The sequence below is a fragment of the Rhinoderma darwinii genome, chromosome 5, assembly GCF_050947455.1.
Source record: "Rhinoderma darwinii isolate aRhiDar2 chromosome 5, aRhiDar2.hap1, whole genome shotgun sequence".
Taxonomy (NCBI): Eukaryota; Metazoa; Chordata; class Amphibia; order Anura; family Rhinodermatidae; genus Rhinoderma; species Rhinoderma darwinii.
This window is the reverse complement of record NC_134691.1, coordinates 118,278,188-118,295,212: the sequence shown is the minus strand read 5'-3', so window position 1 is coordinate 118,295,212 and position 17,025 is coordinate 118,278,188. Positions and strand designations below refer to the sequence as shown.

Sequence of the window (17,025 nt, the reverse complement as noted above, 5' to 3'; positions counted from 1 at the left end):
TCCAGAAATAGTGTTATTCCTCATGTATACACATAGGACAGCTTATTGTGAGAAGTCACCTGAAAAGTTAGGTATGCTGCAAGGGTGTTAACTTAAAGGAACACTCCACTTTTTTTTTATTGCCCCCTCCATTTGTACATTAGCCTTTCAGTGGGGTGCTATGTGCAGAAATACTTACCGCTCCCCGTATCTTGTAGTTTTTGGGGCCGGCACCGCTCACGTGATCTTCCCTCTGACTTGTCTTGGATTGCTGCTGTTCAAAAAACCAGACGTAAGGGCTCTCAATGCATTCCTATGGAGCCTCGTTCTGGCTCCCATAGGAATGCAGAGAACCTGAGTTCTGGTATACTCAAAAGTACAGCGACTCCAGACAGTTCAGAAAGAAGATCACGTGATCGGCCCTGTAGCCGAAAAAGATAAGATGCGGGGATCGGTAAGTATTTCTACACACAGCACCCCACTGAAACACCAATGTAGAAATGGAGAGGGGAAATAAAAAAGATTAAAAAAGTGGAGTGCTTCTTTAATGCACACTATAACCAGTTCAGGACCGGGCTATTTTGAGCCTTCAAGACCAGACACCGTTTAGCCCACGTTAGTTAAATGGCTATAACTTTTTTATTTGTTGGGCTATATCGTTTTTTTTATACACCTCCTTTTTGCTATTTTAGAATTTTTATTCATAAAGTTTGAAAATAATAGTAAAAAAAATACGCTTTTTCACGTTTCAGCTATATTTTTTTGGTAATAACATAGTTTTACCCTAAAATAGACCTTTTATTTGTGATCGTCATTGTCTACCGTAAATTGATATATTACATGACTATATTAGGGTAATTGGGTCAGCGCTAGCGTTACAACAATGATTGACGGGGGGGGGGGAACTGTTTTTTTTGGGGTGGGTATTGTGTATTTATTATTATTTTTTTTTTTGCACTTTATTTTTTTTTATTACTATGGTCTGTCCCTCAAAGGTCCAAAAAGACCTTTGGGGGACTTCATATATATTTTTTCTTTCTTTTAGGCCTGATTTACACAAGCGTGTGCGTTTTGCGTGCGCAAAAGGCACTTGACAGCTCCGTGTGTCATCCGTGTATGATGCGCGGCTGCGTGATTTTCGCGCAGCCGCCATCATAGAGGCTAGCCGACGTCCGTCACTGTCCATGGTGCTGAAAGAGTTAACTGATCGGCAGTAACTCTTTCAGCACCCTCGACAGTGCATTCCGATCACCATATCGAGTAACCTATTTAAAAAAAAAAAAAAAGAGGTTCGTACTTAACGAGAACGTCCCGGCCGTTGCCTTGGTGACGAGTCCTTGGTGACGCGCCTCTCTTGACATCTGGCCCCACCTCCCCTGATGACGCGGCAGTCCATGTGACCGCTGCAGCCTGTGCTTGGCTTGTGATTGGCTACAGCTGTCACTTGGACTGAATTGTCATCCCGGGAGGTCAGACTGGAGGAAGAAGCCGGGAGTTATCGGTAAGTCAGAACTTTTTTTTTTTTTTTTTTACACGTTCACGTATATTGGAATCGGAAGTCACTGTCCAGGGTGCTGAACCAGTTTAACTCTTTCAGCACCCTGCACAGTGACTGTCTCCTGCCGGGTTCGGTCAAAACAAGTTCGGCCGAACCCGGTAAACTTCGGTTCGGTCATCTGTAAGACACTCCGTTCGGATGTTTGTAAACAGAAAAGCACGTGGTGCTTTTCTGTTTACATTCAGTTTGACAGCTCTTGCGCGAATCACGCAGTTCGCACGGAAGTGCTTCCGTGTGACCTTCGTGGTTTTCACGCACCCATTGACTTCAATGGGTGCGTGATGCGCGAAAAACGCAGATTTATAGAACATGTCGTGAGATTTTTTCAGCGCACTCACGCTGAGCAAAACTCACGGACTGTCTGCATGCCCCCATAGAGTAATATAGGTGCGTACAACACACGTGAAAAGCACGCGCGTATATTACGCTCGTGTAAATGAGGCCTTACACCATGCTTTTCCACTGTAACAGCCCCAGTTATAGGGGAAATCAGCCCTCTCATAGTGACTATTGTTACTAATAGGGCTGTGCTGGGTCTAGTAAGACCGAGCAGCAGTCTGTCAGTAACGGCACCCGGCGATCATGTGACCAGTCACATGAACACCGGGAGCAATAGAGAAAGCGGTGCGGCCGCTGCCTCTATTCCTATACACGCAACGAAAGCTGCTTCTATCTTCTCCTCAGGTTCCCCGGCAGTCACTGACAGCCGGAGACCCGACATTCAGCTGCCCGATCGCGCGGGCAGCAAGTTAAAACCCGAGCCGTAAAAAGTCTATGGCTCGGGTTTTTAAGGACTGACCGCTCGCCGTAAAAATACAGCCAGCGGTCGGGAACCAGTTAAAGACAATTTCTTAAAAACAGTAATGAACTGAGGAATCATACAAATAAACTTACCAAGCCAACAACAACTTAGAAAACATTCATTCTTTATAACAGGATATAAAACAATGATTCAACAATGGATGATCCTCGAATAATTCTGGACCAATCTAAAAGTGCTTATTGATTCCACTGTAACCCCCAACATGGTTAGAAAAGTGCAGATGGAAGACCGCTGCCAAATAATAATCTCCAGGAGCTTGGTATCTTCCAGCGAGTTGTGCCAACATCCTCCTGTAAACAAGTAATTCACTTTCGTCAGATATGAATAGTACAAGTGTCGCTCAATACATTCTTACTAATTCAGAAACACAAATGTTATCCCATCATACTTTGGGTTTTCCGGTTTTACCAAAATAAACCTTAATCCCTCCATAAATTAAGAGTTACACATCTTTTAACCCGTCAGTGACCGCCAATACGCCTTTTCACGGCGGCCACTAACGGGCTTTATTCTGATGCATAAGCCTTTTCACGGCACCGCATCAGAATAAAGTAAACAGAGCAGGGAGCTGTCAAATCTCCCTGCTCTCAGCAGCCAGACGTAGCCGATGGCTGGGGGCGTCCCTGCTCGACCGGGTGAGATCGATATTAGTATCGATCTCACCTGTTTAACCCTTCAGATGCGGTGCTCAATAGCGTGCACCGCATCGGAGTGGTTTTGGAGAGAGGGAGGGAGCTCCCTCTCATCCCACTGACACCCAGCGATAAGATCGCAGAGTGTCAGTGTCTCCGATGGCAGCCGGGGGCCTAATAAAGGCCGCCAGGTCTGACTGTAGCGAATGCCTGCTAGATCATGCCCCTGGCATAACCTAGCAGATGCCTGGCCGTGTTAAACTGACAGGCACTAATACACTGCAATACAAAAGTATTGCAGTGTATTATAATAGCGATCAGAGAATCGCATATTAAAGTCCCCTAGTGGGACTAGTAAAAAAGTTTTTAAAAAAGTTTAATAAAAAAGTGAAAAAAAAAAAAAAAAAAAAAAAGGAAAAACCCACTTTTTCCCCTTACAAAATGCTTTACTATTAAAAAAACAAAATAAAGTAAAAAAAAAAAAAAAAAAAGGCACACATATTTGGTATCGCCGCGTCCGTAACGACCCAGACTACAAAGCTATTACATTACTTAACCCGCACGGTGAACGCCGTAAAAAAATTAAATAAAAAACGACGGAAAAATTGCTGTTTTCTGTGAATCCTGACTTTAAAAAAAATGTGATTAAAAAGTGATCAAAAAAGTTGCATCTACTCCAAAATGGTACCAATAAAAACTACGTCTTCCCGCAACAAAAAAAAAGCCCTCATACAACCGCATCGGCGAAAAAATAAAAAGAAGTTATGGCTCTTCAAATATGGAGATGCAAGAACAAATAATTTTGAAAAAAAAAAAGCTTTTTTACTGTGTAAAAGTAGTAAAACATACAAAAACTATACAAATTTGGTATCATTGCAATCGTAACAACCCGCTGAATAAAGTTATTGTGTTATTTATACCACACGGTAAACGGCGTCGATTTAGGACGCAAAAAAAGTGGCGAAATGTCAGATTTTTTTCTATTCCACCCCCAAAAAAGTTAATAAAAGTTAATCAATAAAGAATATGTCCCCCAAAATGGTGCTATTAAAAATACAACTTGTCCCGCAAAAAACAAGACCTTATACAGCTATGTCGATGCAAAAATAAAAAAGTTATAGCTCTTGGAATGCGACGATGGAAAAACGTAAAAAATAGCTTGGTCATAAGGTTTAAAATAGGCTGGTCATTAAGTTAAGATATTAGTTTGCGGTCAGTGAATGAAAACAGTGGTTTATAAGCAGCAAACTGGAAAACCTCTTAAAGGTTTAATATGTATTTCAGTGTATAGAAATGTAGAACACCTCAGCACACCGCCTGAAAGCAGTTCCGTTTTCAACGAGTAGATGAATATCAAATAAGGAATGTCTTGCATAGTGATATCATAGGTTTTACATAGCGCGGCGGGCAGTACCGGGTTTGTACCTCAGGAAAAGAGACGTATTAGCGCAGGACTCTCCTATCAGCACAGAGCTATAGTGTGTATAGAATTATTGGATAGAGATTGCTGCACCAACTCCCTCTGTATGAACTATAATCTGACCCTGACAACAGGGCCCATTCCTACAGGGCCAGCCATAGACACAAGTCTTTTGTGCGCAAGGGACAATCTGACCCTGACTGCAAGTAAAGCTGCCCCATTTTCTAAACTCTGATAGGAGTTGATCCAGCCCCAACAAATTGAGCTCTGCTGCTTCTGCACCTCTGGACATCTTACTTAGAACAAATGCTCTTGATGTGCCAACTTGTGATAAGTGTATTCATTATATAAACTGTACTAATGGTGATATCAATAGTAACTCATATATATGCAAATCAAGTCTTAGGCCAATTATAAGGGTATGTTCACACAGCCTATTTTCGGAAGCAGAACGCCTCCAAACATCTGCCCATTGATTTCAATGGGAAAAACGGTGTTCTGTTCCGACGGCGCGTTTTTTTTATGCGGCCATTTTGAAAAACGGCCGTGAAAAAGAAGTGCAGGTCATTTCTTGGGACGTTTTTGGAGCCGTTTTTCATAGACTCTTGAAAACAGCTCCAAAAAACGGCCACGAAAATCGCGAGTGGCTTAAAAAAAAAAAGTCTGAAAATCGGGCGTTTTAGCATTGAATTACGTACGAAAAATGCGGCTCAAAAGCGTCGGCAAACATCTGCCCATTCATTTGAATGGGTCTTACGATGTTCTGTGCCGACGGTCATTTTTTTTACGCGCTGCTGTCAAAAGGCAACGCGTAAAAAAGACGCCCGCGTCAAAGAAGTGCCTGTCACTTCTTCAGACGTAAATGGAGCCGTTTTCCATCGACTCCATGGAAAAACAGCTCCAATTACGTCCATAATGGACGCAGCGAAAAACGCCTGCACATGCCATTACGTCTGAAATTCCGGAGCGGTTTTCCCCTGAAAACAGCACCGTAATTTCAGCCGTAACGGACGCTGCCGTGTGAACATACCCTCAGGGCTTAAAATGTCAGGGGAAATAGCCCCAATACATATGTGTCCGTCCAAAAAAAAATGTGTGTATAGGAGACAGCATATCTATAGCACTACGACCCTATAAACTATGGATAGGATTAGATACATTGGCTCAGCACAGTATCACACATGATAGGATTAGATACAGTGGCTCAGCAGACAGTATCACACATGATTGGATTAGATATAGGGCCCAACAGACAGTATCAGACATGATTGGATTAGATACAGGGCTCAGCTCGCTGACATTGCGGCTCCAGCGCTGGACCCAGGAAAGGTAAGAATAATAATTTTGCTTCTTTATGTGTTACTGATTATTTTTGTGTGTTTGTGTTTTTTTACAGGTTCGGTTGTTGGACTTCGGATTCGAGGACTTCAATGATGGCGTTTTTTTAATTCTCAATAAAATGGTTAATGAGGGTTGTTTTTTTATTTCAATAAAATATTTTTTCTATGTGCTTGTATCTTTTTAAACTTTATTATCACCGCCTTAGTAATGGCCGCCGGCTGATTGACAACCTCCATTACTAAGGCGGGGCTTAATGTTAGCCGGTGCAGAGGCCAACACTAACCCCCATTATTACCCCGGTACCCACCGCCACCAGGGGTGCTGGGAAGAGCCAGGTACGAACCAGTACCCGACCATCTGCAGTGACGGGCAGGCACCATGGCGGCCACAGGCTGGTACTATTAGGCTGGGGAAGGCCAAAAACAGTGGCCCTTCCCACCCTGGTAATGCTGCCTGCTGCTGCAGTGTTGTATCTGGCTGGTTATGAAAATTGGGGGGGGGGACCCCACATCGTTCTTTCCAATTATTTTTTATTTTAAATGACGTGGGGTCCCCCAATTTTTCATAACCAGCCAGATACAATAAAGCAGCAGCAGCCTAGCATTACCAGGGTGGGAAGGGCCACTGCATCTGGCCTTTCCCCTCCTAATACCAGCCTGCGGCCACCCCAGTGGCCGACCATCACTACAGATGGTCAAGTACTGGATGGTACCCGGCTCTTCCCAGCACCCCTGGTGGCGGTGTGTACCAGGGTAATAAAGGGGGTTAGTGTTTGCCTCTGCACCGGCTAACACTAAGCCCCGCCTTAGCAATGGATACTGTCAATCAGCCGACGGCCATTACTAAGGCGGTAGTAATATAGTTTAAAAAAACAAAACACAAAGACATAGAAAAAATATTTTATTGAAATAAAAAAAAACAAAAAAAAAAACACACAACCCTCATTAACCATTTTATTGATAATAAAAAAAAAGCCGTCATCGAAGTAGTCCTGGAATCCGCCGTAGTCCAACGACCGAACCTGTAAGAAAACACACAAGAAAAACGATTAGTAACACATGTGTTAGGCTTAGATACAGGGCCCATGTGTGATACTGTCTGTGGGACCCTGTATCTAAGCCTACCACAACGTAGGCTTAGATACAGGGTCCAGACGACAGTAATCTTATACAGTATAAGATTACGGTGTGCTGGGGCCCTGTATCTAAACCTACAGTGTGGTAGGCTTATATACAGGGCCCATCAGACAGGATCACACATGGGCCATGTATCTAAGCCTACCATGTGATTGGCTTAGATACAGGGCCCAGCAGACAGCATCACACAATCTGTGATCCTGTCTCATGGGCCCCCTAAGCCTGCTACATCGTAGGCTTAGGGGTTGTGCAGTCCCTAAACATTGATGGCCTATCCACAGGATAGGCCATCAATAGCTGATGTGTCTCCCGGGACCCGCAAATCAGCTGTTTTGAAGGGGCCACAGCACTCGTACGAGAGCTGCTTCCCTTCATTTCACTACTCTCTCACACTGTGAATCGCCGACACCGATTCACAGTGTGACCGGAATGAAGGGGAGCAGCTCTCGTACGAGTGCTGCGGCCCCTTCAAAACAGCTGATTGGCGGGTCCCGGGAGTCGGACCCCGCCAGTCAGGGCTAATCTTACCTTCCTCTTCAGCCGCGGCGGTAGTTCTGTCGTCTCGATGCTGCGCGCGGCGCATAGCGCTGTGAGGTCATGCGCTGCGCACAGCGCTTGATGTCAGGACCTCCGCTGCGATCCGGAACCAGGAAGGTAAGTAAAGTATGTTACTATAGTAACAGGGGCCCGCGGCCCGAGTTACTATAGTAACTTTTTATTGATGTGGTGCGGGGTGCTGTGGGCCCCCCTGGCTTCGGGGCCCGGTCACAATTGCGACCGCTGCGACCCCTATAGCTACGCCAGTGATAGCTGTTCTTCACAGAGGAGGCTGTAACAGCAGCTGCTGACAACTTAGGATGGGAATAAGGTTTTCTATTATTTTCACATTTCTAAAATTTGCTTTTGTTTATAATGTTTACTTACTGGAAGATCAAGCAAATGAAGCCATCTATTAACATGATCAAGGAGAGAAAATGCGTCTGGGATGTTGTCACCTTCAGAGCAGAATTTTAGAACAACGGCCATGTGTATGCCCTCAGAACAGCTGTAGGAAAGGAAACATATTGCTAGTTGTAAGTACAAATTCATGATCAGATAAGTATCTTACCAGGTAAAGAAGCCGCCTTACAAGTGTCCCTGCAACGCGTGTATATAAACACTCATTGCACATAGCGGTCCCTCATGTACCACATTGAAACACATAGTACATTGCAAAGTGAGCTCACAAAACGTTCTCCATTCATAGGATTAGAAAGGAATAGTTCTGAAGTCAACTACCAAACAGTAAAATGATTCTACCTTTCTACAGTACTAACCGTGACGATACGGCAGCTCTTCACTGTTGGATATTGTGTGAAGCTGTTTTTTTAACCCCTTAATGACCGGGCCATTTTGCACGTTAATGACCAAGGATTATTTTTTGTTTTTTCATGGTCGCATTCCAAGAGTCGTAACTGTTTTTGTATTCCGTCTATATAGCCGTATAAGGGCTTGTTTTTTGCGGGACGAGTTGTATTTTGTAATTGTACCATTTTTAGATGCTTATAATATATCGATTAACTTTTATTAACTTTATTTTAGGAGAGAATTGAAAATAAGCAGCTATTCCAGCATTGATTTTCACGTTACAAATTTACGCCGTTTACTATGCAGCGTAAATAACATATTCACTTTATTCTATGGGTCGGCACGATTACGGGGATACCAAATATGTAAGTGTTTCATATGTTTTTCTTCATTTGCACAATAAAAAGCCTTTTAGAAAAAAATTACTTGTTTTTGCATCGCCGCATTCCAAGAGCCGTAACGTTTTTATTTTTACGTCGATGTGGTCGTATGTGGGCTCAATTTTTGCGGGCCAATGTGTAGTTTTCATTAGTACTATTTTGGGGTACATAGGACTTATAGATTAATTTTTATAAAAAAAATTTATGGGGGGGAATGGGAGAAAAGAGAATTTTGCCGTTGTTTTTTGCGTTTTTTTTGGACGCAGTTCATCCGGCGGTTTAATTAATGTGTTCATTTTATTGTTCAAGTCGTTACGATCGCGGGGATACCATATATGTGTATGTGTGATTTGTTTTGACACTTTTACTAAATAAAACCACTTTTTGGGCAAAAAAAGTCGTTTTACTTGATTTTCACTGTAATTATTATTATTTATTTTTTTCACCCAATTTTTTTTTTTAGTCCCACCAGGGGACTTCACTATGCGATGTGCCGATCGAATATATAATGCTTTGGTATACTTAGTATACCGAAGCATTATTGCCTGTCAGTGTAAAACTGACAGGCAATCTGTTAGGTCATGCCTCCGGCATCGCCTAACAGGCAGATGCTGAAGACAGACCTGGGGGTCTTTGTTAGACCCCCGGCTGCCATGGAAACCCGACGGCGACCCGCGATTTGTTTGCGGGGGTGCCGATGGGGTGACAGAGGGAGCTCCCTCCCTCTGTCAAACACATTAGATGCCGCTGTCACTATTGACAGCGGCATTTAATGGGTTAAACTGCCGGAATCGGAGCACGCTTCGATTCTGGCAGTTGCAGCAGGAGCCAGGCTGTGTATAACAGCCGTGCTCCTGCCGCTGATCGCGTGGGTACAGTGACAGTACCCGCGCCATCACAGGACGGATATATCCGTCCTCCTGCGCGAACTAGCAGCTGCAGAGGACGGATATAACCGTCCTTCGGCGTTAAGAGGTTAAAAACAATGAAAACTGCCCAATCTAATGATACTACTTACACCTAAGTTGGGCATATTTATTTCATTTTGGTCTCATATCTAAAAGAGTTGCCGGGCAGTTCCCCAATGTTTGTTGGAGGAAACATGGGTCAGACATGATGGCTTTTAATCTGTCTGATTCCACAATTTCCCACAGAGAGAAGTGGTACCAGTCGGGTCTGGAAACCACTCATCTCCTCCCTTTCTATTCAACGAACATACTCAGAGAATGTGCATGTAGGACTTCTGCAATGACATTAGCCGCTGGAGAGAATACCCCTGTAATACAGCATGTATTGAATGGCACTATTTTCCCTGCATTCTGTATGGAATCCATGATGTAATAAAAACCTGTGTGCCTTCATGTAAAATCAGAGGAACACAGTGATACCATATGAGCCTATAGCAGGCCATGAGCATGAAGCCGGAGTGCAGGAGTCCAGGCTGATGGCTGGCCCACACACTAAAGATTTATAGCATTTGTACAACCTTCAAGGCATGTGTTTAAAGTGGTTGCCTCCGTAAGACAACCCCTTTATATCTGTCCTATTAGAGCATATAACTGGGTTATAGAGGAGGTAGTCTCCACGAGTCAGAGCAAAAAGGAGCCAACATTGAGCAGCCCTTGCGGAAGAAATGTATGGCTGGCTGCTACCTTCCCATAGATAACAGCTGATCGTTGGGAGTTTCAACAGACAGATCTGCAGCAACCAGCTCAAAGTTAGGCCTTATTTACACAAACATTGCGCATCTTGGACGTGAAAAACTATCGTTTTTCATGGCCGAGGTGCATCCGTGCTCGGCGCTGCGGGACCCGATGTCGCGCATCCTCCATAGAGGAGTCTATGGAAGGATGCGTGATGCGTGAAAAGATAAGACATGTCCTATTTTCACATGGACCCTTTACACGGTCCGTTGAAACAACAGCTGTGTGAACGGCCACATTGAATTACATAGGTCCGTGGGACGGCCGCTGTTTCAACTACCGTCCCACGGACGTTTAACACGCTTGTGTAAATAAGGCCTTAGGCCGAGTTATTTTCAAGAAGGAGTTGTCAAGATGAGACAACACCTTTAAGATGGTGGACATCGGTTTTAAGTGTAGATGTATAAGTGCAAGTGACAGCCTGTATTGTGCCAAATAGCTTCACAGCTCTATTATTGGAGTCATTCCTATAATAAACATATATTAGTGACAGTTTGTCCCAGAAACAGAATTCTTAAAAAAGGTAATTAATATATTAAAGGGGTTTTCTCCCAAAATACAATTATCACCTATCCACCACAGGGACCCCCAAAGAACACTAGAAAGGGGGGGGGGGGGGGAGTCTAACACGCCTACTCACCGCACAACTGCAGTCAAAGTATAAAAGGAGCGGCTGTCGAACACACGGCCACTCTTTCCAAAGTCTAGGGGACTATGTTCTAGTGATCGCGGGGGTCCCATCAATCATACATTTATTAGCTATCCTGTGGAAAGGTGATCAATCTATTTAGTGGGAGAACCCCTTTAACATAAGGGTCACGCACCAGTCTTCAAACAACCGCTTTGTAAAACCTCCTCCAGGGATGGAAATCTTTCTCTCGTCATCATTCATGCCTGGATACAAAGACATCTTTTCCATCTCCTTCCACTCCAATGTCTTCATCGCATCGGCCACCAGTGTCTGCAAAGCTGGAGTGACTAAGTAACGGAAGGGGGTCCTGCAAAAGACAGGTTCAATCTAGCATTACAGACAGTATTATTATTAACTGGATTACTAATGTTTAACCCCTTCCCGCTTCCCTATGTGCATGTACGTGATGGTAATCACACGAGCACAGAAGCTGCGCCTGCACGATCACGGCTGTGACTGAAAGCCGGGCTCCTTCTGCAATGGCCAGGATCAGAGAAACATCCGATCTTAGCAGTTTTACCCCTTAATTGCTGGGGTCAATAACGGCATTTAGGCGTTTGACAGAGAAAGGGGGCTCCCTCTGTCACCCATCAGCGTCTCACAATCGCCGATGGGTTGCCATGACAGCCAGCGGCCTAACAAAGGCCCCTAGGCCTACCATGACTGTATACCTATTATCAATCACATCTAAGTTCATAACTTAAATATGATCGATAACCTAGAACCCGCTGTCCCCAAAGCCATCAGTCTCACAGAGCTGATGGATTCAGGTTTCAGCACTAGATACAGCTTCTATGTATCCAGGAACTAATTTTTTTATAAAACACTTTTTTTATGAAAAAAAAAAATTGCAAAGTTGCATTAACACTAAAATATCCTGTTTTAGTACAAAAAGATATAAATAAAATAAAAATCCTCAAATATTACATAGCCTTTAAGGCCAAAATAGGCCTGATTGTTAAGGGGTTACAAAAACCACCAGGAAACACACCCAAAAAGCTGGCTGTCATCTCGTTGGTATGCATGGCTGCTGGAGAGGAGAACTACTCTGGTAAACGCACACTTCTTAATCCAGCAGGTTAAAGCTTGGCTGAAGGCTCTAGATTTTTTCTTTGGAGACAGAAAAATAAATGAGTCACATGAAATACCAGAGAGGTCCATCTCATGTCAGAGCAAATCTAAAATCACCTCTACCTTTATTAGAGGAGATCTGATCTGCAGGACAGCAAGCTTCTGGTCAGATGATGCGTATACTGTAGAGAACGGTACAAATATACAGAGAGATGAAGAATGTGATAGGACACGACATAATATGAAGGAAACCTACATAAAGTTATACATTATTATTTTTATCATCCAAGATACCTCTAAATATGGGGTTTATAACCCAGGATTCATGAACTCCTGAGAAAGCGTGGCTAGATTTCAGGGGGTCCCGTAAAAGACGTGAAGAATTACACTTATTTTCCTGAACATCAGAAGTTTAGCATCTCAATGTACAACAAACCACAGTAGAATTAGCAGTACCAGTCACTAACAGACATCAGAGATTTTCACATTTACATTTTTTTGAATTGACTTTTGTTATCTTTTTTTTTTAGGGTACAGCTTTTATGTATCCTGTATACATAGAAGCTGTATCGTTCGCTACAAGTCGATTCCGTCAGTTCAGCTGAGCTGACGCCTCGACTGAGATCACAGATAATATCTATCCCATAGAAGTTGATGAACTGATCCACTCTCAGCCGAGATTTCACTTCACTGATGGAATTGGCTTTTAGCGAACAATGCAGCTGCTATGTATACAGGATACATAAAAAATATATTGTAAAAACTAAAGAAATGTAAAAATTAAAAGTAAATGCAAAAAATGTAAGTACTTAAAAATAGATTTAATACTAATAACTATAATAAAAAAAATTCCTACTACATGGCCTTTTTTTTTCCGGATCAAAATGAGTTGTGGTAGTAGGAAAAGCACCACCTAGTGGATATTGCCTGCATTCTATTTCACCTATTTTCTCTATTACATACAACCTCTAAGGGTATGTTCACACGCAGTGACCAAAAACGTCTGAAAATACGGAGCGGTTTTCAGGCGAAAACAGCTCCCGATTTTCAGACGTTTTTTTAACAACTCGCGTTTTTCACAGCCGTTTTTGGAGCGGTTTTTCAATGGAGACAATTAAAAACGCCTCCAAAAACGTCCCAAGAAGTGTCCTGCACTTCTTTTGACGAGCCGTCATTTTATGCGCCGTATTTTGACAGCAACGCGTAAAATAAAGGCTCGTGGGAACAGAAAATCGTAATTCCCATTGAAAGCAATGGGCAGATGTTTGGAGGCGTATTAGGGGCGTTTTTTCAGGCGTAATTGTTTCGAGAATTACGTCTGAAACCACTGCGTGTGAACATACCCTCACAATTTGGATTATATATGGACTGTAAGGCTGCCAGATCTCCTATGCTCCTAGAGGGAATAGGATTGAGGGGGGATGCGGAGCTCGGGAATGTGTCATTCTCTATTTAATTCAGTATTTTCATGCAAAAAGCTGTTTAAATGCGACCAGGGCTCGGAGAAAAACCTGCTTTCCCCGACCACACTGATTGACAGCTTATCTTATGAAATTGTGTACATGAAGAGCCGTCAGTGAGCCACGTGGCTTGTCCTTATATATAGACATAAGTTATTGAAACTGACAAAACCTGCGCTTTAAGTGTGTAATAAACCTTAGTCATCAAGTCTGTCACCAACAGCAGTTCCAGAGGATAACAGCATGTCCAGGATGAGGTATATGTACAGTGTGTTCTATCTACCCACTTCATCTATGGCTGTTCAGACTATAAAGCTATACCCTCCAGACCTGCTCTCAGAGACTGAATTGCTGATGAAGATATACTTCAACCACGAAGCACAAAACATGAAACTACAAAGAAAGTCTCCCGCTCTGGAGGACCCAGCACATCTGTGCCTTACACGGACAACCCATTAATGTCAATGAGAACGGTGTAATGCTTCAATTATTCTGCGCTGCCTTGCATGGAAATTGAACCTTTGCTGCCAGTTTTCTTCATATAGTTAATCCGTGGAGGTCTCGGGACACCCAGTGATCAGATTATCGTCAGGAACCAATTATCAAAAAGTTTACAACCCTTTTAAGAGATTATGGATTGAAAGTCATCACGTGGAGTGGTGGAAGAACAGAAGGATGTGTATTAGAAAGCTTTTTTATTTTTCTAATGGAATATATGAATCCAGATAATATAGTAAATGTTAGATGAATATTTGCAGAATACGGCATCAGATTATCTACAAACAGATATTTTGTAGCTCTGATTTTATAACAAAATTAGATAAAATGTTAACATCTTATTCCCCATTTAAAGACAAACAAAACCATGGCCATATTGTGTAATTCCCTTTTTCCCCAGAGATATGGCGTTTTTTCTGTCATATAGCGATTTTTTCAAAATATTCCCCAGCGACATAGAAGGGGGGCAGGCACCTCATTATTCTTACGTCTGCTGGGGAACGGTGCCTAGTGCTACCTAGCGTTCCCTTGTGATCGCCAGCTGATCCAATGAGCTTTGGTATGCGGTGTTTCAGCGGTGGCCGCGGTGGTTTTAGGCTTGCACACTTTTACATCGTGCCTCCCAGGATGCAACTGTTCAACCTAGAATCCGTCGCCAGCGTCTGTACGAGCTGGCTATGGATTCCCCTAGACAATGAGAATACTCTACACAATTGAGAACTACATATACAGCAGGAGACACAGGCAAACAAGGGGCAAAAGATAGCTAGTATTTTAGTAAAGAAGTATTGCGAAGATACTTATAATCATGAAATGATTTATATAAACTTTATTAACGTTACAGGTACACTTTAAAGATCCTGACAAGTTTAGAAAACTCTTTTAGGGAGTTCTGAGTTAGTGAATAGAATGGAATCCTCTGTTCAGGATCATGATCTTTTGGCTAGAATGGAGAGCGGTTAAAAATGGCGCCTCTCACTCTGGAGGACCTGTCCTGTGTTACACAGAAAACCATTGATTTGAATGCGCACTGTGTAATTCTTAATTTGTCCTTTGGTGGCGCTACAGGGAAATTGAATACTTAAAGGGGTGAAAGGTGACTCCGGTCATAGGGAAGCTCTTGACATCAATGTCTATATATGCTTTTCCAGGGCCGATGCCCCCAGGCAGAGGAAGCATCAGGAATCACTCTGCCCGGGGTAACTCCTGACATCACTGTCCATATATGCCCAACGTTCCCGGGCAGAGGAAACTTCAAGAACCGCTCTGACTAGAGAAACTCCTGAAGTAACTTCTGAAACTTCCACAGAGCCGGAGTCCATGAGTAGAGCGCTAGCTGATGCTCTGCCTGGGGATTCCAACTGTGGGGAAGGTCCTGATGTCACTGTCCATATATAGTGACAGTGACTTCAGGAGCTTCCCCATGGCGGTTATCCCCGGGCGAGGTAAACCCACTGTATGCCATACAGTGGAAAACGCCACAACCTTCGGTCAGAGGTATACATTGGGAGTCTTCCTGACGTAAACCTCCGACAGAAGGCCAAACTGTGATGTGAAGGGGGTATAACTCTATGGCTATGTGAAGGGAAGCAGGGGATTTAGAACTATGACCCAGATCCTACACAGATATAGTATGACATTTATTAGAACAAACTGTCGATCTATTTAGATAAAAAAAAAAAAAAAAAAAATAGATCTTAAATATTAGTCTTGAACTTTAATCGGTTTCTAACACGTACTCACCTTCTGCATTTATGCACAGCTCCTTCGCATGCTCTTCATTGGTAGCATATGGATTATTACCCACCATAGGCACCAGACAGTCCGTATAAAAATACCCAACCTTTGGCATATCCAGCGAGGAAATGATCAGATCAATGGCTAGCTGTCCAACATTTCCTACAGACACTGCAGGCTACAAGGAAAGTAGGAGATAAGTCACTCAAACATGTTCAAACTTACAGAACACAACGTGCGCCTGGTTCACGTGAATTCTAAACGCCTCAGCTCCCGACATCACGTGTATACCCATATATCAAAAAGGGTCATGGGCACCACCAAAAATATATGAACAAGAGTGCCAGTCAATGTGTATACTGAAGGCAAACAGAACTAGTAAAAAGAAAACACGTGTCCTAGACTTCACCTTTCAATCAAATAAAGGTAACTTTATTACATCAAAAAATACAGACAGTAATTAAAAACAATTAAAAGTACACAAACATGTGCAGGACCCAACACTCAGGGGGTTACAACTTGGGAGCTGCACATGTTTGTGCACATCTTAATTACGGTGTATTTTTTTTTGTATTCTTGATGTTGTAATAAAGTTATCTTGTTTGCCTTAGAAGTGCAGTCTAGTATACGTATGCTTTGTGTTAGTTCTTATTGTCTGTATACCCAGTGAAGTGGTTATTGCAGGGTTAACCTGGAGCTGAGGTGTACAGAGACATAATAGCAGAGTGTCATTTCTCCCAGTCATCCATTATTGCCATCAAAAATACTGGAACCCCTGACAGAAAAGGGGAAACACAAGAGTGAACAGAGCCCAAGGAAGAAAATAGTGCAAGGGAATAGTTAACGAGTCGCCCATAGAAATCAGGTTGCAACTTTCATTCTTCAAAATCGAGAGCAGGGATCTAATTGGTTGCTATTGGCAACTTCTCGCGTACACTGGTTTCTATAAACCTCCCCAGTATATAGTTTGAAAAGCGGGGCACAGTCCCAGCTATGTGATATGTGCATGAATGGATAACCCGGGTGTTAAACCTGAGGAACAAGTAAAGGCGATAAGGCAACAAAGGTATGTGCAGTGTTGTGCAATTACCAAAAGTAGGGCGCAGTCTCCTGGGGGGCTCCATTCACCAACCACCGGCACGAACATGACTGTGCTCCGTATACTGGATCAGAGGCGGCGCGCACTACTGACGTCACTTGAACAGCGTCTACTAAGACCCTGCTGTCATGGGATACAGCTGTCCTAAAA

The 17,025-nt window shown here is 43.1% G+C and overlaps 1 protein-coding gene across 1 annotated transcript; it reads right to left on the bottom strand.

Moving 5' to 3' along the window:
• Window positions 1-2,443: 2,443 nt before the first annotated feature.
• PSMG2 (proteasome assembly chaperone 2) lies at window positions 2,444-16,985 on the bottom strand. Its single transcript, XM_075826451.1, has 7 exons — window positions 16,867-16,985; window positions 15,783-15,954; window positions 12,205-12,263; window positions 12,002-12,120; window positions 11,144-11,317; window positions 7,814-7,934; window positions 2,444-2,650 (listed from the first exon to the last, which is right to left on the bottom strand). The coding sequence occupies exons 1-7, from the start codon at window positions 16,921-16,923 to the stop codon at window positions 2,567-2,569; spliced, it is 786 nt and encodes a 261-aa protein (XP_075682566.1). The 5' UTR covers window positions 16,924-16,985; the 3' UTR covers window positions 2,444-2,566.
• Window positions 16,986-17,025: the final 40 nt, after the last annotated feature.